Source organism: Rhamphochromis sp. 'chilingali', assembly GCF_963969265.1.
Source record: "Rhamphochromis sp. 'chilingali' genome assembly, chromosome: 16".
Classification (NCBI taxonomy): Eukaryota; Metazoa; Chordata; class Actinopteri; order Cichliformes; family Cichlidae; genus Rhamphochromis; species Rhamphochromis sp. 'chilingali'.
This window is the reverse complement of record NC_137943.1, coordinates 5,514,462-5,538,665: the sequence shown is the minus strand read 5'-3', so window position 1 is coordinate 5,538,665 and position 24,204 is coordinate 5,514,462. Positions and strand designations below refer to the sequence as shown.

Below are 24,204 nucleotides of genomic sequence, written 5' to 3'. Positions count from 1 at the left end.
GTCAAGTTATTTTATCATCCTAATACATACATTATATCTATTCAAATATTTAAGTACAGCTTTGTTGTGTTTTTGATATTAGGTAATATTATTGTTCCTATATATTCATATATATTCATGAAAGTTGCACTAGTGCATGTAAACAACATACATTCTGGGCTGGTTAGATTATACTAAGTTTGAGGTTAGTAGACACTTTACCTCTAATTTCTGTGAACGGTAAGAATTCCGTGGCTGAGTTTAGTTAGGCTGGAAGCTTTTTGTTGCTGAAACATTTTGAAACAACCTTTGAAATGGTTTGAAAATATTTCCCTTGAGTATTTGGTTAGTTTCTTTTTAAAATGTAGCATTAAATTCAGGAAAAACATTGTCACCTTTTCCTCATCAATTCAAGAAGCTAAAAATCACTATTTTGGGAAACACTTTTTTTTTTTTTTTTTAGATTTCCTCTTTTTTGCACTAGGAAATGTGCTTTGTTCTCTTACTAATATTAGTCCCTTATCACCCTTAAAAAATATTTTAACATGATCGTTAACTAGACTAACTAAGAACAATATTCATTTAAAAGATTTCATTCACTTCATGAAACTGGGGTTGTATAAAATACATTTTAGATATTTTAGAAAAGCGCTTGTTCTTCGCTATAAATCTGCACATTTAAATGTTTTTTTATGAGTCTTTGACCTTGCCACTCTGGTGGTCCGTGGGAAATTCATCTCACCCTAGAAGCTGAAATTGACTATTTTTCACTATGTCCTGCTAGCACACTCTTTTTCTTTCAGCTTTACTTTTTAACAAAAAACCCCCAAAACAAACAGTTCGCCTCATCATCCTGCTGTGCTCTGGTAATTTTTCAGAAATCATCCCATATATAGCAGATTTATTAGTTCTGATGTTTGTTTGTTTGTTTTAAAAAAGACATCCCTAATATATGCTTGTGTCTGTCTGTTCAGGAAGACAAAACAAACGTTCAAGTAGGAGCTATGTCTGTCAAGAGAACACAGTACAATATGATCCACAAGTAGCTTCACAAACAGACATAGTCATTTCTGTAATTTATATCCCTATCCATTCCACTGTAAAGGATCTGACTGATTATGATGTGAAGGCGATGCTCACCTCTGACACCTGGTCAGTGCTGGGCCTTTTTGCAGGTGCACAGGGGCATATATTCATATCATTGTCAAAAATTACACCAATTTACCACCGGAATTCAGCATTAAGAGCATAGCTGCCTGTTAGAGCTGGAGTCTGCTGCAGTGCTCACCAAGCAGACACTCTCACAAGCATGTTGTAGACTTCTGCAGGACTGGGTTGTTCCGTGTGCAAGTGGCAGTGTGTCTGTGAAATTAAATTATTTGCTCATGATTTGATGTTTTATCCTACGCAGGGATTTTAACATAAATATAATTCAAGCATATGAGTCTGTAGAGATTCATTTGCTTTTGGAGCCAGCTTCAAGCAGCCTCTAAAATTCTACAGTCGATCTCCCTTTCCCCTCCTCAGCAAAGGTTGGCAGTAAAGCACCTGATGTTACTGTTGTTCACCCTTAAAAGACACGAAGAGGAAGAAGAAGAAGAACGCCCATTTTGCTTAGAGTGTCCGCATCGAAGAGTACAGAAATATCAACAGACAGAAGAGGACAAAGAGCTGCAATGGACGGGTAAATGTATTTATGTTGCAGCTGGTGCTTTTGGGTGTGCCCTCCACAGCTATGCGTGGGCCGTATTCAGAATAAAGCATTTCCCCTGCTCGGTTTGACACAGGCTAAATGTTAGCTCCCCTGCAAATCGTGAAGCTGTATAAAGCGAAGTGCACGACGTTAGCTAGCTAACGTCACGAAATGTATTACTGAAATGTCTTGATTGTGTGGGGAGCATTATTCAGCAGTATGTTTTATGTGTCTTTTTCTAACGTAATGGTAATGCCTCGTGTTAACAACCTAGTTAGATTAAGACACTTATGCGTTTCGACGTAATAATGCATTGTTTTGTGTGTAAAATAAAATTGAACGTTTGCTTGCTACATTAACAAAGCTGCCGGTAACAGTGGAATCAATGTAAGTGGTTTCATGGCATTGGCGACTATTACTGTCAGTTATTACAATTTTAATAAGCGATTAGTTAACCCGGCGTTAATGAATCATGTCAAAGCCGACATGACTTGACAGTTGGAGCTGCTCGCGCCTTAACTGAAAGCAGGCTCCTTTGTCTGGAATAATGTATGCTACACTCACCTCTGTCGGGGTATTGTACATTAAGGGTTTAAAAATATATATATTATTATTTCACTGTGAGAGTGCGTCGCACAACAGTTTGTGCAGTTAACTATATGCAAAATAATGCAATAAATAAAGGCGGTTTTTTGGATTTAGGTTTGTTTTAAAACACTTTAGCATCAGTATCAGGTGCTCATACTGCTCGGACTGTACATTTGGAAAGAAAATGGATAAACAAAAGGTGTGTAAGAGGAACGTATATCAGTTTAGTAAATATGGCCATATTCAAAGCAGGCTGTAAAGTTGGTGGGTGTGTTGAAACAGAACAAATGTGATCTGTATTGTTTTTCTTCGAGTAGTAATATGATTTAAGGGAATATTGGCACCAAAACGACATATACTTTGTCATTTTTGTTACTCGCCTAGACGGTACAGTTTCTACTTAAAGCTCTGAAATAAGAAAATCAGTTGTTTTACAGACTGCATTGATAGTTGTATCTGTGCAGTCATCAGAGCTCCAAAGTATCGACAGTAATAAATGAACACAAGTTAAATTCTCACCAGCAACATAATCATTTCCAATTTTACTAAGCAATACTTCAATTTTGGTTTTAATTATGAGAACAATTACATTGTTTCAGTGCTCACGAGATTTGCAGTTTATCCTTAATCTCTTTTCCCATTTGTTTTTGGCAGTGATGTTGCGGTTGGTGTGAAAGTAAGTTGTATTGCTGAGTTTTGGTTTTTTTTCCCTCTACTCTTAACAATTATGTATTCCCTGACTGTTTGACATGATCTTTTAGATTTTTCTTTGTATACCTTTCAGATTTTGTTGAACATAGAAATTTTAACTTTTTTTCTTTTTTTGCTTGTTTTACTAGAGAGGCTCAGATGAGCTCAACATGTACGGTAGCAGCCCCAACTCTATGACTGGTGAGTTCAGTTGTAGCTTGAATGGAACCCACAAGCACCTCCTTAAAAAGTGTTTTACGTGCATATGATACGTGACCTAAAAGATAAATTCAGTGCTAACGGTTCCCAATATTTCTTTTCTCTGTCAAGTCATGATTTCACATTACAAGTTCATAATAGTTCTGTTCTTACTTCTTTGTTACAGTGATCCTTGAAAATGTGTCAGTGAACAAGTATGCCCAATAACATGACCCAAACTGTGTGGTTTGATATGAAAAGCTATTGATCCTTAATGTTTGTCTATATGTGCATATTCAGCGAATGGCAGTGACAGTAAGAAACAACGCCTGGACGAATCACCTCCCTCCAGAGTCCTCCACATCAGAAAACTTCCCAATGAGGTGTCAGAGACTGAAGTCATCGCTCTGGGGCTGCCCTTTGGAAAGGTCACCAATATACTGATGCTAAAGGGGAAAAACCAGGTGAGCTACAGTGAAATATTCTCGTTTCGGCTAGTGCTAGGATGGAAAATAAAACATTCAACTTTTACACAGAATGGGAAATTAACTATTATGCACTGGGCCTAATGCAAGGAAAAAAGGCTATTTTCAGCCGCTCCCTTATTCCAAAGGTGTCACAACAGCAGTGGTGTGATTTGTCAGAATCCAAGAACTGAATACTGTAAATAGATGATTTTACATTGTAAACTGCAAAAGAAGATAATACTAGTTATCACTTTACCCCCAAAAGCAAATGTTGAAAGGACAAAACTTTCCTAGCGAGTACTCTTGTAACAGTTACGTTTCTCTATCAAAATATGCTAATATTTGCATGTGCAATGACAATAAAGTTGAATTCTATTCTATTCTATTCAAATACAGCAAATTTAGAAAAAAAAGCTCTCACATTATTTTAGTCACGGAAAGCCATTACTAACATAAGGTGAGCAGAGTTTATTTCCCCCCCAAAAATTCATTCCTATATTGAATGAGCGTCTGGCCAGTTATGAATACAGGTGGACTTACTAGTTCATTAAATTCAGTGAGACTGTGTCTGTTCCCCGGGGGCTTTCATTGGTGTTATTGATGCTCTGTGAAATTAGCCATTTGTGTTAATTTTTTCCTGGATTTTTTGTCACCTCAACTGTAGCATTATCATTCTTCAAAAGTTGAACATGGTGTACCTTTCCAGGCTTTTCTTGAGTTGGGCACAGAGGAAGCTGCTGTAACTATGGTGAACTACTACACAGCTGTCACACCACAGGTCTGAAGTACAACCTTTTCTATAAGCATTAATGTTTTCCGCTGTTGCTTTAATTCTTAGTAACTAATATGTGGATTTGTATTGTATTCAGGTCAGAAATACTCCAGTCTTCATCCAGTATTCCAACCATAAGGAACTGAAAACAGACTCTGCTCTTAACCAGGTAGATGGATTTATTTATTTGTATTTGTACACTAAAGACTGTCCTTCACCCAGTCCTCGATGAATTAATCTTAAATCACCTTATATTGTTGTGTCTTTTCTCTTTCCATTCAGAGGGCCCAGGCAGTACTGCAGGCAGTGTCAGCAGTTCAGGATGGAAGCTCTCCGTCCTCTGACCCAGGAGTTTTGGACTTAACTCCACCCCCCAGCCCTGTCCTGCGAATTATCATTGACAACATGTTTTATCCTGTCACATTAGATGTTCTACAACAGGTAAAACATGAATACTAAATTTGGCATTATGTTTGGTATTCACAGTCTGGTATTTTCTGATGTTTGGACTACAGGTCAGAAAAGGAGCACAGAAATAAACTAAGGGTGCATATATCTGATATTTCGATCAGATATCCAGTACTGACCCCAAAACTGGATGGTAAAAATGGTAAATGGACTGGTTCTTATATAGCGCTTTTCTACTGAGCACTCAAAGCGCTTTACAAGATGTCATGACAATGGACTGATCTATAGTTTGAGTCCTTCCTTTCAATTCTGTGTTTGTGTGCTATCCAACAGCTAGCTGCAGAGCTAAGGTAGCATAAAGCTAACCTCAGTTATACAAAGCAGCAGCAGTTTGGATGCATTTCTCATTGCCAACAAAGTTTTCTTGCTCAACTGTAAACTGTGGTTAGAGTGACCTGACATGACTGAAAACATAGGATGACACAACTTTGCTTTTTCTCACTTTGTCTCCCTCGTTCACTTTCACTCCTATTATATTCTTTCGTAGAGGCATTACATCAGGTCCCAGAGTGAAGGACATTGGTTTGGTTTAACACTTCATGGGAAGCTTTTATTATGGTAACATAACATGATGTTGTCAACTCACTCATATTATTTGCCTCCAGATCTTTAGCAGTGCCACACTTCAAGTGTCTGTGAGAAGAAAAAGCATTAATTACTGTGACTGTAATTGGTAGCACTATGTAGGCAGGATAGCGACTTAATTTAAAACTGGTATCGCATCATACTCAGCATTGTCAGATGTCCGCAGCCAACGTATTGGATGTTATCTGGAAAAAAATGAATCGGTGCATCCCCACATTGATCATCATCCCCATAAGACTTTTCAAAAGCTGTTTTTGCTGACTAGTCATTTGTCTATATAGTTTGAAACTGTTATCATAACAAATCTAATTGGTGGGACACTGGTTTAGCTCACTGGGTTGAGCATGTGACCTATATATAGCCTTAATACAGAATCCTGGGTTTGATCTGCCTCGAGGCCATTTACTGTACATTTTGCACGTGGTTTTTCTCCCAGCTTTCGTCTCTTGTCTCCACTGTCCATCATTACAATTAAGGGGTAAAAAGACCTCAAAATACATTTAAAAAAAAGAAAAAATTGTGAACCTTACTCAGTTTAAGTTTGCTGCTCATGGTTTTATGGTGTTTGTTTTTTTTTTTTTTTCTTTTCTTTTCCTCTTCTCAGATCTTCAGTAAGTTTGGGACCGTAATGAAGATTATAACCTTCACCAAGAACAACCAATTCCAGGCTCTTCTGCAGTTCAGTGACCCCGTCAATGCACAGCAAGCTAAACTGGTGGGGCCACAAATACACAAACTGGAGCTAACACTCAGAATGCAGACTTACTTATTTCGAATTAGAATGGGAAGCAGATTCCAGGATTCTTGGTTCTGTGGAACCAGCTTCCAGTTTTAATTGAGGAGCCAGACATCCTCTCTACTTTTAAGATTAGGCTTAAAACTTTAATTTCGATAAAGCATATAGTAAGGGCTGGATCAGATAGCCCTGAATCCTTCCTAGTTACACTGCAATAGGTCTTTGCCTTCCCATTGTTGTAGAAGCGCAAATAAAGTATGCAGGCAGATGCATAAATGGCTGACAAAACCAGAAAAAACAATGCTTAATGTGTTGAGCCACTACATGCTGACAGAGTAGCAACAGTGTCTAACACTTTCTTTTCTCCAGGGTTATTAAAGTATATCTCTGTAGGCTTTAGATCTGTCTTTCTATCTGTCGCCATCTATGTACCAAAATACAGTTGTACAACATTGTCGTTGTTGTTATTGTTGTTGTTGTTATTAATAAAAATAATAATCTGGTACTGACCTCAAAATATGAGTTAGGAAGTGCTTTGCTCTATTGATTTCGTCTGACATCTTAAAAAATTTTCAGTATTTGATACCACAACATTGACTGCATGAACAGAATCAACTTTTGAAGACTATTGTACAAGCTTTTATTTCTCTTTTGTTCCTTTTACTTCAGTCTTTGGATGGACAGAACATCTATAACTCATGCTGTACTCTGCGGATAGACTTCAGTAAACTGGTCAACGTTAACGTCAAATACAACAATGATAAGAGTCGAGATTACACCAGGCCTGATCTTCCTACAGGAGATGGAGAGTCAACCAACAAGGATCATTCTTTACTGGGTAAATAGACCACCTCCTGAATCCATCTATCAAACATCAACTTATCTGTCCCTCCATTTATCCATAACCCTGTACTGTCACGTTCATAACTCCATTTTTTTGCTTTAGATGGAACACATCCACAAAGAAATTCTTTTGCCAGTCATGGGTCAATTTAAGGAAGTGAATTTGAAGCCAGTTTACCGACACATTATTACAGTTACACTGAATATGTCGTAATCCTTTCCGCTCTGTATTTGTTTGTGTATTTAAGAATAGAGAATAAAGAATGCAGTTAGTCATTATAATAATCAATCAATAAAGGCCAATAAATGCAAGTAAATAGATTGTTTGACCTACAGAGGGATGCATTTAAAATTAACTTTGAAAATTAAAGTGAATAAATGATCTGGCAGACATGTGTGGGTCCCTTCATGTGTATGCCTCCCCAGACAATTATGACCATCCAACTGGAAGCATATTCTCATTGGATTCTCCAGACCCTTTCAGATCGTTCACATGTGCTCATGATGAACCTGCTTTTTCTAATCTCTGAAAAACACAGTGCGCAAGTGGTTGACCTGCCAATTCTGGTATTCTGTGGCAAATGCCAGTCGGGCTCCACAGTGCCAGGCAGTGAGTCCAGGGCCCACTAGAGAACACTGGACCCTAAGCCACCCTTGTGAAGTCTGTTTCTCTTGTTTGGTCAGTTTGGAAATTTACACTACTGGTCTCCTGGAGGTCATTGTGTTGGGCAAGATTTCTGTCTCCCATCTGTGTCTTGGAATCTCCCGAGACTGTCCTGGGAGACATCGGACACTAAGAAACCTTCTGGCCGTGGCACGTATCGATGTGCCATACTGGAGGAGTTGGAATACCTGTCCAATCTCTGTAGGGGCTAGGTATCGCTGGTAGCGTCTCGCTACCAGTAGAGACACTGATAATAGCAAAATGCAAAACTAGTTAAAAAACATTAGAAAAGATAAAGAGGAAAACTTGTCAGTGGTCCCTACTTGTAAACCGTTCTTGTCACATTGTTGCCCCACTAGTGCACCTGTTGTTACTTTCATTAACACCAAAGCAGCTGTACCTGATTAGCCTTGCCCTTTGCTATTTACCTGACCAGATCAATATCCCATAAGTATAACTGACTTGGTGCTAGGGTCTGGTCTGGGGTGTTTAAAGTTTCTGGGTAATATTATGAGTTGTCCTCTTTAGCCTGATAAAGTCTAGCACGAAACCGTTACAAAGAAATATATTGCACAAGTCGTTGATAGTGCATGGGAGTCAGTTAGAAATGTGCAATACTTCATACTTTTGCAATTTATGCAGTATCAGACACAAAAGCAACTTTTCGTTTTATTGTCTTCATAAACTTGGTGTTCGTTTCTACTGCCCTTGTGCTCTTCCCTTTTACATTAATGTTATTCATTAATCACTCTGAATATATTCTGCAAAACAATCAACTTTAACACCTTGTTACTGTATTGTGTATTAGGAAGGGGCAAGTATTTGAATTGATCAACCAATCAAGAGTGTGACTTTCAAACAGACCCAGCTTTTTGCAGTGTAGTGCACATTAGTCATTTTGCTGTTTATACAGGATATTGAAAGCTTATTTTTCTCACAGGCTTCCTAAATATGCGTCTTCTGGGTCAGTACAGTAGGTGCACCGGGTCATCTCAACGAACTGCTTATGGTTGGGAAGCATAATGCTTGTTGCCAAATATAGTTGCGGCAAACGACACAAATTCTTACAAGCTTACATTACAAGATTACAAGTTTGTTGTAGTAGCTACAAATTAAACTGTAGACATAGAGAAGTATCTTCCATCTTTGAAGCAAAAGAGATCTTACTTGCATTTATTTCCATCAGGTTGTAGCTGTGGGTCAGTTTGTTACATTTTATTTGAGAAGCAAGTTTCTTTCTCTTAGACAAGTACACGTTATTCATAGCAGATGACACCATTTGTATACTGACTTTTGGATGTCCGTAACTTGTCTCTGGTCATTCTACTTGTACATAAATCATCTCTGTTCCTCTTTTTGTGAGGTGTCAGCTTACAGGTTGCTGGTGTATTGCAGCCGTGCTGTAATGCTGATATATCTTAGATCTCATTTAAGCACAGAGTTCTTTTTTTAATGTTAATTTTGTCTCTTCTAATCTGGTGACGATGCAGTATCTGACATGCACTATCTTGAGTAGTTTTCGATAAATATTTACTTATTGACTGTAATAACTCATTAAATATAATACTGTTATTTAGGCCAGTATGGATTTTTGTGATATTTGTACTCTTTGGTGCTAGGTTAGCTAAGTGTTGTGTGGTATAAATCTAGCTGTTATTGTCTTGTAGGTACCCCATCTGGAGCACTAGCTTCCTACTCTAGTGGAGGAGGTTACTCATCTTCTCTCTCCCTCTCCCAGGGTGGAGGTACCTATACTTTTTTTTTTTCTTATTTTTGTTTTTCCATGACTCTGCCTCTGTTACTGCTGCCCTGTCTCCTGTCATGTCCAGCTATGATTACTATAAAAGAATAGTGGTTACGAAATAGGTCGGTTGATTTTGGAACTAAATATATAAATGAGGCAAATAGTGGCCTTAAGAAACTGCTGTTTACCATCTTGTAAACACTTGGGTTCTTTGCAGTCCCCTGTATTATTATAGTTCATCACATAATAAATGTTTTTTCCCAATAATGTGCTGGCATTGATTAACCTGAACTATTTTTATGAGCTTTTTTAATCTTATTTTTAATATTTAAATATATGTATAGGTTGTGTTAAATTAGCTGAACTGTTTAAACTGTGCTTTTTCAGCTTAATTTAATAGCAATACTGAGAGTTTCAGAGATTTAAAGATTGCTGCGTTTTGAAGTCTTGAAGAATTTCTCTTTGTAGATTAACTTGTTCTGTTCACCAAAACACTTAAATGGTTTAAATGCAGGTTGTATGTTATGGCTGTTGATTTTTGTAAAAAAAAAAATATAGAAATAATATTCAGTCAGATGTGTGAAAACTTTGCTCATGGTTGTTTTTCTTCCCCATGTTTTAAAATGAGGGGTCTTTGTTGAGAGTGTAAATCTGTGTTGATTCAAATGGCCCTGTTAGTTGAATGCAGTGAGATTTGGGGGGGGGGAAATGTTATGTGTGCTTCATTGTTGTCGACAGCTACACCTTCCCCCAGCTGTACAGTTACAGCTGTTACCTGTATCCACTAGCATATTTTTATTGGGTATGAAATAAAAGCAACTTGGAAAAAGCTTTAAAGGTTAATTAAAAAAACAAACAAACAACTCAATAATAACTTATATTATTTACTGTTGTTTTAACTGTTTAGCTGTTATCCATCCACATATGTTCCCCATTTACAGATTACAGCGGCCTTGATCATTCTTTGCTGTATGAATGATGTTGACTTTTGAAGGTTATGGGGCTAACAGCTTTTCTACTGGAAGCCCTGCTTCTCTATGTGGTTTACCTCTATAGAGAAGAAGCAAAAATGTTAAATGGTATAGTGCAGGTAATGTTCACTTTGGTGACCGTTCCCTTTCATTTCTGTAGTGCCAACAAGTACTCCTTTTTTTTTTTTTTTAAAGTTGAGATAGCTAAAGTTAAATGGCAATTGTCATACCACCAATAACCTCAATCATGTCAGACCCTACCCTGAATTGGTTAGGTTGTCCATTTTGATTTCTTTTCATGTCTTTTTTTCTTTATCACATTTGAGGAATTGTTACATATTTCGCATTTCAGATCACAGTAGTTCTTTCATTTAGAATCTGTTAAACTGATTAAAAATAATAGCCCTGCCAATGCTTCATGCAGTTAGCTGACAATAAACAAGTGTGTTGGTGTTTCTAGTTTTTGTAGTTTAGTGTCTAATTCTGAGATGTGCCTTCTCTTGTGCTTTCCGAACAGGAGCCATCAGCCCTCTGAGTGCGGCAGCAGCGGCAGCAGCAGCTGCAGGTCGCGTTGCTCTATCAGGATCAGGAGTGTCAGGGGTCCTGTTGGCATCCAACCTAAATGAAGAGGTACACAAACCATGTGCATAATGTTAAAGTAATATTTTTAAGTTCTGTAAAATGCACTTATTTGAATTGTTGGATGCTGCTGAGGTTGGTAGTAGTGTAAATTCCTGTGTGGGCTGTGGTTGGATGTGTGCTATGTCTTTTGTGTGCTAAATTTTTCCCATATCTTCCTCCACTTAGCTAAAGTATAATACATCGTCTTGACCCCTAAGCTGTTTCAGGGTTTTCTTCACTTAGCACCAAAACTTTTTTCCCCAGTTAAATTGTCCAGTGTGGATTGGCCAATTTATCTTGTTTTCAAGAACTTTCTCAGATTCAGGAATGACTGTTAGGGAGTGGTGTGAGGGTGTGTGTGTCTGTATATGTGTGTTTTTGTGTCTGTGTGAGAGAGAGATGAATCTCCAGATTGATTTTGTTCTCCAAGACCCATCACAAGTCCTAAATTTTACTGTCTTAAAATATTTTCAACTACTTCATGTTTGATCCCATTGTGTCTGTCAGATGGTGAGAGGTTTCTCTGTAATAAACACCTGCATACTTGTATATTTTTTATCATAGCATTCTATTTAGTCTTTCAAGTTTTTGTTAATTTTCTAAGTGTAAATGTGCAACTATTCTGTCATCTGTTTTTCCAGTATCTTCTGTACCTGTTATCTTTTTCTGTGTTCCATCTCTCTATCAAACTCCTTCTCTTTTCCTCTCTCTCTGTCTGTCTTTGTCCCTCTCTGTATTGAAATGGACTTCTTAGTAAAATAGTGGTTTCACACTTCTACCCTTAGTGCAGGAGCTGTATCCTGACCGTTTCATAAGAGCACACAGTTTTCTCTGGTGACCAATCCGCTTGAGAGCAGCAACTTCCACATACACTTGGGAGTCTGCTCAATACAGTCCATTTGTTAAGTAGTGTTTGGGTGTGGTGTGGCCATTCTTCATATTGTAAGTGTTGAACCCAAGTGATGTTTTTCAGTCACTTGCTCATTCTTTCTCAACTCTGTCATCAAATGTATGGATGGATTTTAGCTGTCTTAACACAGTAGACTTGAGTTTCCAGTTTTCATAGTAAAAGAAGTCCCAGACAATGAGCAAAACTTTAAAAAAAAGCTTTCATCCATCTTGAACATTCTAAAATTTTTCGACTAATTTTGGTAGTAGTAAAATGTGACAAACTGACACCCTTGTTTTGGCAATGGCCTCTGTTAACACAGAGGATCTTGTTCCAGGGTTGGACTACTTATAGTGATGACACAAGGACTTATTTGAAATGTTAGATTTTTTTTTTTTAAATAGGATGAAATTTGTAAAATGAATACATGTTCTTTTATGAATAGCTTTTTAGATCGTCCTGGTTTTAAATTGCCGTACATGGGAATGCGCCGACCCAATGCCAGTCATGACTCTGAAAGCTATATTAGGTATCAGTGACAGCGGGCCAATGAGAAACCAGTGTGACCATTAATGACATCACAGTAGTGTCACACTGAGCTTAAATGACACAAATGCATTCTTACATTGTAGTTTGCTTTTACAAACAATGATTCCGAATCTCCTCCTCAGAGGGATGGAAACAGCTTTGTATTTTAGTACTAGCGGACTATTGGATCAGTACTCCGTATTAGCAGGTATATTACAGGTGTTATTGCCTTGGATTGGTGCATCCCTAGTAATGTTTGAATGAATAATTTATTGCTTTGCATTTAAGTGGTCTAGCTCCATTGTTTGTATAAAGCTCCTCCACACTTGTCAGTTTGATCTGCCAGACATGGATGGTGGTTCTTGTGGTGCTCGATGCCTCCAGCCATCTGCTTCATGGTACTGTGTCCTTTTGGTTTGATGTGTCCTGCTGCTCACTCTTCCACTCACTCTTTGTTTTTTTGTTTATTATTCTACCTGCCTTCCATTGTTTTGTTTTGTTTTCTTCGCTGTTAAATGCATTCCGAAAGAAATGTTTGCATATGTGTGTAAACAAAACTGGACTGTGTGTTTGAAATCCAGCCAGCAATCAATCAGACTCCGTTGATATTCCACTGATGCTCTGTTTACTGACCTCTGCTTTGGTTTTTGTCCTCCTCTCCTCCTTTCTCCTTTCCCTGCCTCCTTTTTTCCCTCCTCTGCTCCCCCTTCACACATTTATTTTCTCTCCATGTGGCCATCCATTCTTTACTGCCGCACACTTCTCTTAACCAATCATCTACATTTGCCCTGAATTATTTTGCCTCCTTTCTCACTTTTTACTCTTCACTTTTCTCACTCTGATCTAAAACCAATTTGGTTTTGCCATTTTGACCCTCCTCCTCTCCGAAACTCCCACTCCCCCATGGCCTTCATCTTTGCTCCACCCCTCACCATCATGGAAACCACCACCCCTCGTCCAACGCTGGGCGGTCTGATTTCTACCTTCGTCTCTCCTCTTCCTCCTCCTCTGCTCCTCCTCTTCCTGTCCTCTGCTCTGCGGTCTCTCTCTCTAAAGATGGTCACGCCTCAAAGTCTCTTTACCCTCTTCGGTATGTTCAACCTCTACTATTCTATCTGTATATCTCTCTCTGTTAATCAAGTTTTGTTCACTTTCTTCAGTGATGTCGTGGACTTCTGTATCTTCCTGTATTTCCAAGCCTTTCTCTATTATATTGTGTACTCAAGAGTTCAAATATACTTCTGTCACCACATTAAAAGTGCAGTGAGTCTGACAGATTGTCCATTCGGTCAGCTTATCTCTAAACTCAAGACACCAAAACCACTTACATATATACCCTATAACGCATAAGAACTCTGCCTGGTCCACAGTTGGTGTAGCAGGCCTTCAGTCAAAAGACAAGTTTCTGTTTTGTTTTTTGTTGTTGGTGTTTTCTTTTTACATGTACAATTGCAGAAAGACGAAAAAGCCAAACTGTCAACTGCATATATGTATCTAAAATACTGCACCATATTTTCTTCAACTTAAGAATTTTTTCAAGTCAATAGTCGGGTGTCTCTGTGAACACTGAGAGAGCTTTTAATTGTTCATACTGAGCATGGAAAAAATGTATGGTATATGGACAAAAGTATGGGGAATCTTAAAATTTAGGTGTGTTTTGACTCTTTGCCACAGGAGTATAAAATTATACATCTAGCCATGCAGTCTGCAATTTGTGGAAGAACTCATTGAATTGGAGCATGGTACAAAAATAAAATGGTGATGTTGCAATAATTCAAATCGTAAAAGTAAAGTAAAGGTACAGAGAGGGGTCACTAATGCTCTGCTGACCCAAACATCCTCTGCCATTAACATCAACACAAAAACTGTCCACCAGGAGCTTCACAGCATGGTTTTCCATGGCTGAGCAGCTTCTGTACGTGTAGCTGGCATTGACAAGGTTTCAGACTGAGCTTAACAGTTTATGATATATCTTTAGTTTTGCATGTTTCTCGTACCACAGCACACACAGACCAGTAAAAACAAGAGAAAATGTTTTTTTAATGTCCATGGCCATTTAGAATCACCAGTTAATCTAACATGCATGTCTTTGGACTGTGGGAGGAAGCAGGATTTTTTTTTAGTGGAAATCCATGCAGGTACAGGGAGAACAAGCCCCAGCCAGCCAGTGCTTGAACCAGTATTTGCATTAATCACCCTAATTTTTTTCTTCTTCTTATAATTTTAAAACTGTACCCTAAAAGTGCATTAGGAAAGGGATTATTTAATGACTAGGAACCTGTTTCAGTGTTGATATGAACACCTGACTATTGTTTTAGGACTAACCTTTAAATACATTGAACATCTGCCTGTGAAAATGTAATTCAACTGCTTCATTGTAAAAGTGAGTGCTGAAAGGTTTTACAGCCAGTAGAAGTAATAGAAGCGTTGTTAGAGCACCACAGCGACCACAAATGAGATAAAATTTGTTTTAGATGAAATGGCAAAATAAATATTTGTTCCACTCTCAAGTTTATTAGCAAAGACCACAGCAGAAAGTATTGCATCCCTGCAGATTTCTGCTGTCTTTCTCCTTGTGCCTTGGCTACCATGTGTCTTTTAGTGGTTTTTTATTTTTTCCTTCCTTACTGATAATCAGGTTGATCACGACAGTCCTGTGTACTCATTAAGACTCATTCTTGCGCTACTTTTCTTTCTATCCTTCTTTTCCTAGATTTTGTTTTAAACAAGTGCAGTCAGTTTGCAGTTGGATTTTGCAGCCAATCAATCCTCTAAATAAGTTGTGTCACAAAGGTCACATTGGACTGTCGAGTAGCACGAGAGTTTCTTGCCTTTACACTCATATAAACTAGTTTTTAGTTTTTGCAACTCCAAGATGTCCACGGTTCAAAATATCTCCATTCAAAATCACTGAAAAGATATCAGTCGTTCTGAGTTCTAACTAAGTCATGTTCCTGACTTAGTTTACTCTATATTTGTTTAATGACGTGTATTTTTGACCATGTCCGTGTCTAGTTTTCCATTTTGAATTGCATTATTAGGCTGGATTTGTGAGTCCTGCATACACTGCTCAATAATCAATCAGGTGTCATTGCTAAAGCTCAACCACGATTTTCTCATTGGTTCACAGTCATGATATAAAACTACTCAGGTTCACAGAGGCATTTTATTGACTTTAAAGTTGAAGTCAAATGGGAAGATTCCATCTTTTTCATTTGTCTTTCTAGCACTAACTTTATTCCTTCCATTCTTCACACTTCTCCTTTTTTTATCTTCGTCGGCTCCATCTCTCCTGCTCTATCTGTCTTCTTTCTCTTCTCCCCTGCTCTCTTTCTCTCCTATCGATCTCCCTCTCTCGCTCGCGCTCGTTCTCTCTCGCTCTTTCTTTCTGTACCTTCAGGGGTCTATGGTGATGTGCAAAGGGTAAAGATACTCTACAACAAAAAGGACAGCGCTCTGATTCAGCTGTCAGATGGCAACCAGGCTCAACTTGGTAAGTTTGAGATCATTTAAGGCATGATGCTTGTATTTTTACAATCACTGTTTCAGGCTTAATGTGAAAACTTGCCAGTTCCACTAGTTGACATATTTTGAAGAACTCTTTAGGAAAAATGTATTTATTTATTATTTCACTGAAAAAAATGTTCTGTTAAAGATTCTCATTGATATGAAGAAAATGAAATGTGCTTTTGTTTTTGTAGCGCTTGAGATTTGCATGTACAAAGTCACTCGAGTAGTGATTTTGATGATTACAGTACAGTAATCATCAAAATCACTGCATCAGAAAATTTCATATTCTCAACATTTGTCAGATTTCAAGTTTTTTTTTTTTCTCTTGGTTTGCATTTCTCACCTGTAGCCATGAGTCACCTGAATGGTCAGAAGGTGTTTGGTAAAGTGATGAGAGTGACACTGTCCAAACACCAGACTGTGGCTTTGCCCAGAGAAGGACTGGATGACCAACTATTAACTAAAGGTAAGATGATCCTGGAAGGCAACAAGGCAGTATCTTTCATGTTGCTTGTTGTGTATCAAAGGATTAACCCAGCCACGGGAGGCCACAGTATAATGGCTTGTCCAAAATAGTAGCACTTTTTCCTGTAATCATCATTAAAACCTTTACTGGAAACAGCTGGTACTTACCTTCATCAAACCACCTGTTTAACAAACTCTGATGTGAAGAAAAGCAAACTTTGCAGCTGCTCGCATCCACTGCCACTTTTTACACAGTGAAAAATCTGCAGTAAAGCTACAAAGGTTGTACTGAAATATACAGAAGTTAAAATGAAACATGCAGATGAACTGTTAATGTAATCCAATTTGGTGTTTAAATTAGACAACTGGCTGAAGGCTGGAGACAGCCATTCTGTTTTAATTTTTTAACAGTGTACAAACTTAAAACACTACAATTTCTAAAACTTTTGTTTTTGCACCTTTGAATATTTATTATTGCTCATTAATGAGACAAAAGTATTTCTTATCCAATTTATCGATGGAATAATCAATGAAATACTTGATTACTAAAATAAGTGATAACTGCAGCCTTACTCCAAAGCTGGTGTCAAGCCCTGCATCAAGAATAGCTGCTCCCTACAGGTGTCGCCACTGCAGCCCAACGCTCTGTGTGTTTTCCTTCACTACACTCCAACAAATCCTGTATGGAAATCTCGTTATTTATGATCCACATGTTTGACTTTACCAAAATTTGTGTGGCATACCAAAAAGATGATTGTGTGTCAAAGGAGAGACTTGACTTAAAAAAAAAAAGTTTGCTCACTTTGCCCCTTTGGATGTTACACTTCTATCGCCAACTTCATTATTTTAAATAAAGAACATTGAAACAACTGTTATTTGATGAAAAACAGCTGTGGCCTGATCTAGTTACATAAGTGCATAAAACAATATGTAATAAAGGTAATTTAAGATGCTAGAAAGTTTTTTCTCTGTCTTAATGGCAGCGCTGTCCTGCTTGGGAGAACCAGATGCCATATTCAAAGATTGTTCACCTAGTCCAGGGGTCAGCAACCTTTAACACCGAAAGAGCCATTTCCACGCTAAAGAAAACACTGGGAGCCGCAAATACTTTTTGACATCTAAAATAAAGATAACACTGTATATACTGTTTTTACCTTTATGCTTTGTGTGAACAACTAAGGTATGTTGCTTATGAAATCCTTGAAGTGCTACAGAGAAAATTACATTTTATTTATGCAATTAACACATTTTGAACTCTTAAAGAAATATAACAAAAGGAAAGACACCCAGCTGAACTAAAATGATCCATGTAGCAAACAAAAACTGTTATATCGCCTTTGGGCTTTTGGAGCTTTTGGAGCTTTGACCTGACTTTTAAAAAATAATTGTAAAAGAGCACTATGCTGCTGAAAAATGAAAAATAGATATTTGTTAAATTCTGCCTAAATATGTATTTTACCTGGTTAATGTGTGTGGCGGGGCGTGGTCTGCAGCGCCGCTGCAGGGCAGGCGACGCACCTGAGCGGTACCCGCATAGATAGCACAGACGGGTGCTATCTATGCTGTTGTGTTATTATGTGTCGGGCTGTGAGCTGAAAAGCTACAGCCGGCTGTATGCGTACAGCAACCGTGTGTGAAAAGTGGTCAGTAAAGAGATGCTGAAAAGCATGTTCATGGAAACATCGTCGGGTCTGCCGTGGTATGTTTACAATGGGACTTTCATCTTTACGCAGGACTGTAAGCTGTCGTCTGTGAGGCGTGAGCGGTGTTTGTTTTTAACATAGTTCACGGTGGAGAACAGCTGCTGACATAATGTGGATCCGAAGATCCATAATTGGCCTACCTGGGGTTGAAAGTCTCGATAAATGCACGGCGTTTCGGCGGGTACACCGGCTTCCACGAGTGTGACGCTTATTTTGAGCAATGAAAAAATAATAGAATATAATTTTATTTTTATATTTCAATATCACAGTAATCTTCCAATTTAGAACTACAAGTTAAAAAAGAACTAACATAAATAAATCACACTTCAGCTAAATACTTCTAATTTATTTTCCCAAACCACGCGGAGCCGCAGTATAAGGACTAAAGAGCCGCATGCGGCTCCGGAGCCGCAGGTTGCCGACCCCTGACCTAGTCCATGAGTCTAAAAATGTTTGTAGTTTCTAGATTTGGTTATTGAATTATTAGCAAAACTTTTTAGCAGGTGTTTTTGTCAAGATGTGGATATTTTGTTTTCAATACACAGATTTTTCTGGCTCACCACTCCATCGCTTTAAGAAGCCAGGATCGAAAAACTTCCAGAACATCTTTCCACCCTCAGCAACGCTTCACCTCTCCAACATTCGGTAAAATAGCCACGGACACATTGTATTATTTACACTCAACAAAAATATAAACGCAACACTTTTGTTTTTGCTCCCATTCCCCATGGGATGGACGTAGAGACCTAAAATTCATTCCAGATACACAATATAACCATCCCTCCCAAACAGTGGTCACAAATCAGTCCAAATGTGTGGTAGTGGGCACATCTGCTATATTGAAATAATCCATCCCACCTCACAGGTGTGCCACATCAGGATGCTGATCTGACATCATGAGTAGTGCACAGGTGTACCTCAGACTGCCCACAACAAAAGGCCACCCTGGAATGTGCAGTTTTGTCTCACAGCAAAATGCCACAGATGCCACAAGCAATGAGGGAGCGTGCAATTGGCATGCTGACAGCAGGAATGTCAACCAGATCTGTCGCCCGTGCATTGAATGTTCATTTCTCAACCATAAGCCGTCTCCACAGGCGTTTCAGAGAATATGGCAGCACATCCAACCGGCCTCACAACCGCAGACCTCGTGTAACCACACCAGCCCAGGACCTCCACATCCAGCAGGTTCACCTCCAAGATCGTCTGAGACCAGCCACCCAGACAGCTGCTGGAACAATTGGTTTGCACAACCAAACAATTTCTGCACAAACTGTCAGAAACCGTCTCAGGGACGCTCAACTGCATGCCCGTCGTCCTCATCGGGGTCTTGACCTGACTCCAGCTCGTCGCCGTAACAGACTTGTGTGGGCAAATGCTCACATTCGATGGCGTCTGGCACGTTGGAGAGGTGTGCGCTTCACGGATGAATCATGGTTCACATTGTTCAGGGCAGATGGCAGCTGAGAATGTCCCAGTTCTTGCATGGCCAGCATACTCACCGGACATGTCACCCATTGAGCATGTTCGGGATGTGCTTGACCGGCGTATACGACAGCGTGTACCAGTTCCCACGAATATCCAACAACCTCGCACAGCCATTGAAGTGGAGTGGACCAACATTCCACAGGCCACAATTGACAATCTGATAGACTCCATGCGACGATGTGTTGCACTGCATGAGGCAAATGGTGGTCACACCAGATACTGACCGGTTCTGGGTCCCCAGACCCCCAATAGCGCAAAAAACTGCACATTCCAGGGTGGCCTTTTGTTGTGGGCAGTCTGAGGTACACCTGTGCACTACTCATGATGTCAGATCAGCATCCTGATGTGGCACACCTGTGAGGTGGGATGGATTATCTCAATATAGCAGATGTGCCCACTACCACACATTTGGACTGATTTGTGACCACTGTTTGGGAGGGATGGTTATATTGTGTATCTGGAATGAATTTTAGGTCTCTACGTCCATCCCATGGGGAATGGGAGCAGTAACAAAGGTGTTGCATTTATATTTTTGTTCAGTGTATAATTCTTTGCTTCAAGGTTATAACAGTTGCTGTTTTCCTGTTTAGTGATGGGGTAGGAGAGGATGACCTGCGTCTTCTGTTCTCCAACAGTGGAGGGACTGTGAAGGCCTTCAAGTTTTTCCAGTAAGTAACCTTTCAGGATGAAGTTATTTAAGACACTATAAGTGGTATTCGTTCTACTTTAAGTTAAAAGCAGTAAACTTTGAAACACTTTAGATAAGTAGCATGCAATTCACTGGGGTAACTTACAAAAGAACACTAGAACCACAAGGGGATCATTTTGACCCTTTGGAATTTTTTAAATTATGTAACTGTGGTCAAATTAAAACACTATCATTTCATATTCCCAAACCATTCCTATAATGGGTTTTTTCATCAAATGGGACATCATTTTGTTCCCATAGAAATTAATGAATAACAAGAACAGAACATGTTGGGTTGCCTAGTAACACATATTGTTTACACACATTTTGATGTGCATATTGCTATGACATGAGGCAGAGCTAGCTGGATGTGATGGATTGATAAAAGATGAATAGTTACTCCGGGATTGAAAGGTCGTGGGTGGGATGCTAAGTCGTGTCAGAGCGCGTTAAAGAAGGTGGAGTGTGTGAGAGAACACATGGAGAACCTGGTGGCTGTACAGAGCAGTGAAATCCAGAGCTCAGCAGCCTGAGCTCCAACTGTTTATTGATTGATTTATTAAAACATTCTAATATATATTTGAACATTGCAGCCTGTAATGAAATAATCAAATTATCAAATTCTGGCAGTTGTAATGTTAAAGAAGAAGTGAACATGAGTGAACATGTTTTTCTTGCTCCCTGTGACATTCAACTTTTCTTTGTTTCCCGATTAAGAGACCGTAAGATGGCTTTGATCCAGATGTCATCAGTTGAGGAAGGGATCCAAGCCCTGATGGATCTTCACAACTACGACATGGGAGGAAATCACCATCTGAAAGTCTCCTTTTCAAAGTCTACCATCTAATCCAAATCCTTGTCACATTCAGATCTGTGACAAGCCAACAAGTCACTGTCAGTGGTCCCCTTTTTGAAAATTTCCTTGGAATAGTTTTCAGTGAAAAAAATGAGAAAATCAGAATTTCACTACAATATATTTTCTCAACCAGTAGAAGCAGTGCTTACCTCAGTCTCAGCCCAGAGGCAGTTCTGCTTTGATCCGTACAACATGTTAAAGAGCAACTAAACACCAGCTGAATGTGTTATCTTTGTTTACCAGGGTTACAGGTGAAAAAGACTTCAAATCTAACCTGGTGTTGAGATCCTCTTTAGAGCAGTACAGACTGGTAGTTTTCATTTAAAGTGCGGTCTGTGGTTTATTTCGTGTTGAACTGTCTGTCAGAGTTGACCTCTCCCTGAATTTATCTTTGAAGTCTGAGTCACTTCTCTATGTATTCCTTTCTGAACCACCTACTCTTTCAGCAGATACCAGTTTAAACATCAGGCTGGCATTGTTCTGAAAGCCATTTACATCGTCTCTGCTCCTCTTTGGTTGTCTGTTATTTTAAGATGTTTTCTGGACTGTTCCGCTTCTTCAAATCTCATGTAGTTCATTGCCAAAGTATGACATGTTCAAGGGAAAAAGAAATCTAGCAGTGGGCATACAGGAGTCGAAAGAAATGTAAATATGACCAGTATTACATTAGAAGCACTCGTTACTTAGAGGGGGTTTCTTTACCTACACCCAGTCATTTTAAAATGTAGTTTAAACACCAAGTGTAACAACAGTTTTTAACACTTAATGCACAAGAGTCATTGTGTCAGAATTTCACCATTTCTGTTTTTTTTTCCTTCACTTGCATACTTTCTTGCTGGTTATCCTGTCTCTGAACAATCATTTTGGAAATTGTTTCTACATTTAAAGAACATTAGAAAGTCTATTGTACCTTTTTTCTATATGATTTTAAAAAGATTTGTAGGAATGATAGTCATCGTTTGAAGTGAATTATGCTTGTTTCGGACATGTATGTCCCTGAAATGTCCTTCACAGCACAACATAGAATGTATCGACTCATTGTAATCATATTAAGGATACAAAGGTGATGCCATCTGTTTCCTGTTTAAATCCCATCTTAGTCATTGGAAAAGCAGCCGTAAGTGGATGCACACACTCACATGCACAGGATTCTTGCTAATGCTATCTGTTTAAACAAGGGTTCAACATGTCATTTTGGTCTCTTGATATTAGGATAACCCATCGGGACCTAAGTACATGTGCCTTTAGTTTGATTTTACTGTTGTGTTTTTAAACAACATGTGTATTGGTAATGATTGCCAATCTTTTGTTGTAAACCTATGTTTGGAAAAAATGTCTTGTTAATTTTAAAAAGAAGCAAACCTTGTCTTTCAGTTCTCTTTGACAGTCCGTGGTTATTTATCAAAGTGAGACGCACAAAACTTGTCACTGTTTCAGCTGAGGTCGCCTCATAAGTTGGTTTTATTTCTCTCACCTCTCGATCTTGTTTCCAGCTGCAGAGTTTATTTTTAGACCGTTTTTAGATGATTCTTGTAAATTTTCTACCTGAGTTCAGTTTCTTTTGTGATAAGATTCAGATTAGCACAAATTAAACACGTCTTTTCTACCAACCAGCTCAAGTAAAATTGTGTTTGTGTATGTCTGGGTAGTTTCAGGCCTCTGCTCTCATCTGTACCTTATCTATAATAAACGTCTCTCACTCTGTTCACTTCTCTCTGCTCTCACTTCTTTCTCTCAGCTTTTCCCTCTTTTGGCTATTCTCTTCTTACCACACTTGCAGAGAAAAAACGCTGCACCTCCAAGGAACATCATTTGTTCTGCCTACAGTCTCATTTAAAATAGAAAACAAAATTATTTTTAATATGAAGACACCTCCAGCAGAACAAGGCTCAGAGCTTTACCTCTGTTGTGTTTATAGCCTTTTGGTGCTTGGATTAATCAGAAATAACGCAACCTGCTGTGAGGTACAGACCATCCAAGAAATTTCTGCTTTAAATGGGTGAAATTCCACCGGAGTCCCTTGGCATTCTGACTCTCAAATAATTGTCTTCAATTGTATTTCCATTTAGTATTATCTCATGAATATTTGTTTCCATACATGGAGTAGCTGTGACTCAGGAGCTAGAGCAGGTTCTGAAGTATCTTTGAGCATGATACTGAGCCCCCAGTTGTTCCTGCTTTGTGTGTGTGTGTGAGAGAGAGAAGTGATGTACACCTTAGAGTAGTAGTGTAGTGACTGTTGAGTGCACAGTATGGGTAGAAAAGTGCAATATTGGTACCAGTTCATTTAAACATGAATAGTCGAGAACCATCAGGCTACTTTTTGGTCTTCTGGTTTGGGAAACAAGTGGTTAATAGTGATGTGTCACTATTAACAGCTTTGTAGTGAATCAGAAGAGCAAACTCCCACCAGTGAGAGCCGGCTCTCCAATTCTTTTTTATGAGGTTTGTTGTGTTGGCAGCAGGGGCGTTTTAGCCCATTTTTGGGGGTGCCCAAAATGAATCAAAGCACCCCCAAAGATTTCTTACTTTTTTGACAATATTTGGTACAGGATATTGTCTTTTGTGTGTGTGTGTGTGTGTGTGTGTGTGAGATACACTGCAAAAAATATAGAAAGCATACAGTACTTGGTTGAGATGTAATATTTTAACAACAAAAGTATAGATACCCCTCTCCCAAAATGGTTTGTTCCAGCTCGCCTCGCCCCTACTCTGGCTCTGGTGCCCTTTGTGCCAGACCGATAGTCGCTGAGATGCAGCGGAGCGGAGGTGTACGTGCCTGCCTTAAAACAGGACATATTAGCTGCATTTAACCTTCAGTTACTCTTTATATAGTTAGGTAGGAGTCAGACCATGTTTCTTTTTAGCTGAAAAATATTACACCCAGTAACCTGCTGTGTTGAAAACGTGTTTTCCGACGATGTTTGCTACTCTACAATTCGTCCTACTCTGTAGTAAAATAAGCGACATTTGACCGTCCTGTTGCTCCCATTGAAATGTATACAGCCTATTAAAACTTAAAAGTGTCTGTTGCCTGCTGTTGTTACCACTGTCCTGT

The 24,204-nt window shown here is 38.9% G+C and overlaps 1 protein-coding gene across 4 annotated transcripts; it reads left to right on the top strand.

The window, feature by feature from the left end:
- The first annotated feature begins 1,538 nt into the window (after positions 1–1,538).
- LOC308383423 (polypyrimidine tract-binding protein 2-like) lies at positions 1,539–22,756 on the top strand. 4 transcript variants are annotated; one of them, XM_080861354.1, is made up of 17 exons: positions 1,542–1,663; positions 2,915–2,936; positions 3,100–3,151; positions 3,449–3,612; positions 4,322–4,393; positions 4,485–4,556; positions 4,670–4,828; positions 6,045–6,155; positions 6,846–7,014; positions 9,351–9,428; positions 10,916–11,028; positions 13,493–13,526; positions 15,837–15,929; positions 16,296–16,412; positions 18,660–18,759; positions 20,193–20,270; positions 21,008–22,756. In XM_080861354.1, exons 1-17 carry the CDS (start codon positions 1,656–1,658, stop codon positions 21,135–21,137), a joined length of 1,572 nt encoding a protein of 523 aa, XP_080717480.1. In that variant the 5' UTR covers positions 1,542–1,655; the 3' UTR covers positions 21,138–22,756. The 4 variants fall into 4 exon arrangements, with proteins under 4 accessions (XP_080717478.1, XP_080717479.1, XP_080717480.1 ...); XM_080861352.1 differs by lacking the exons at positions 20,193–20,270; positions 21,008–22,756 and adding an exon at positions 19,212–19,596 and having other exon boundaries at positions 1,539–1,663; XM_080861355.1 differs by lacking the exon at positions 9,351–9,428.
- The last annotated feature ends 1,448 nt before the right edge of the window (positions 22,757–24,204 follow it).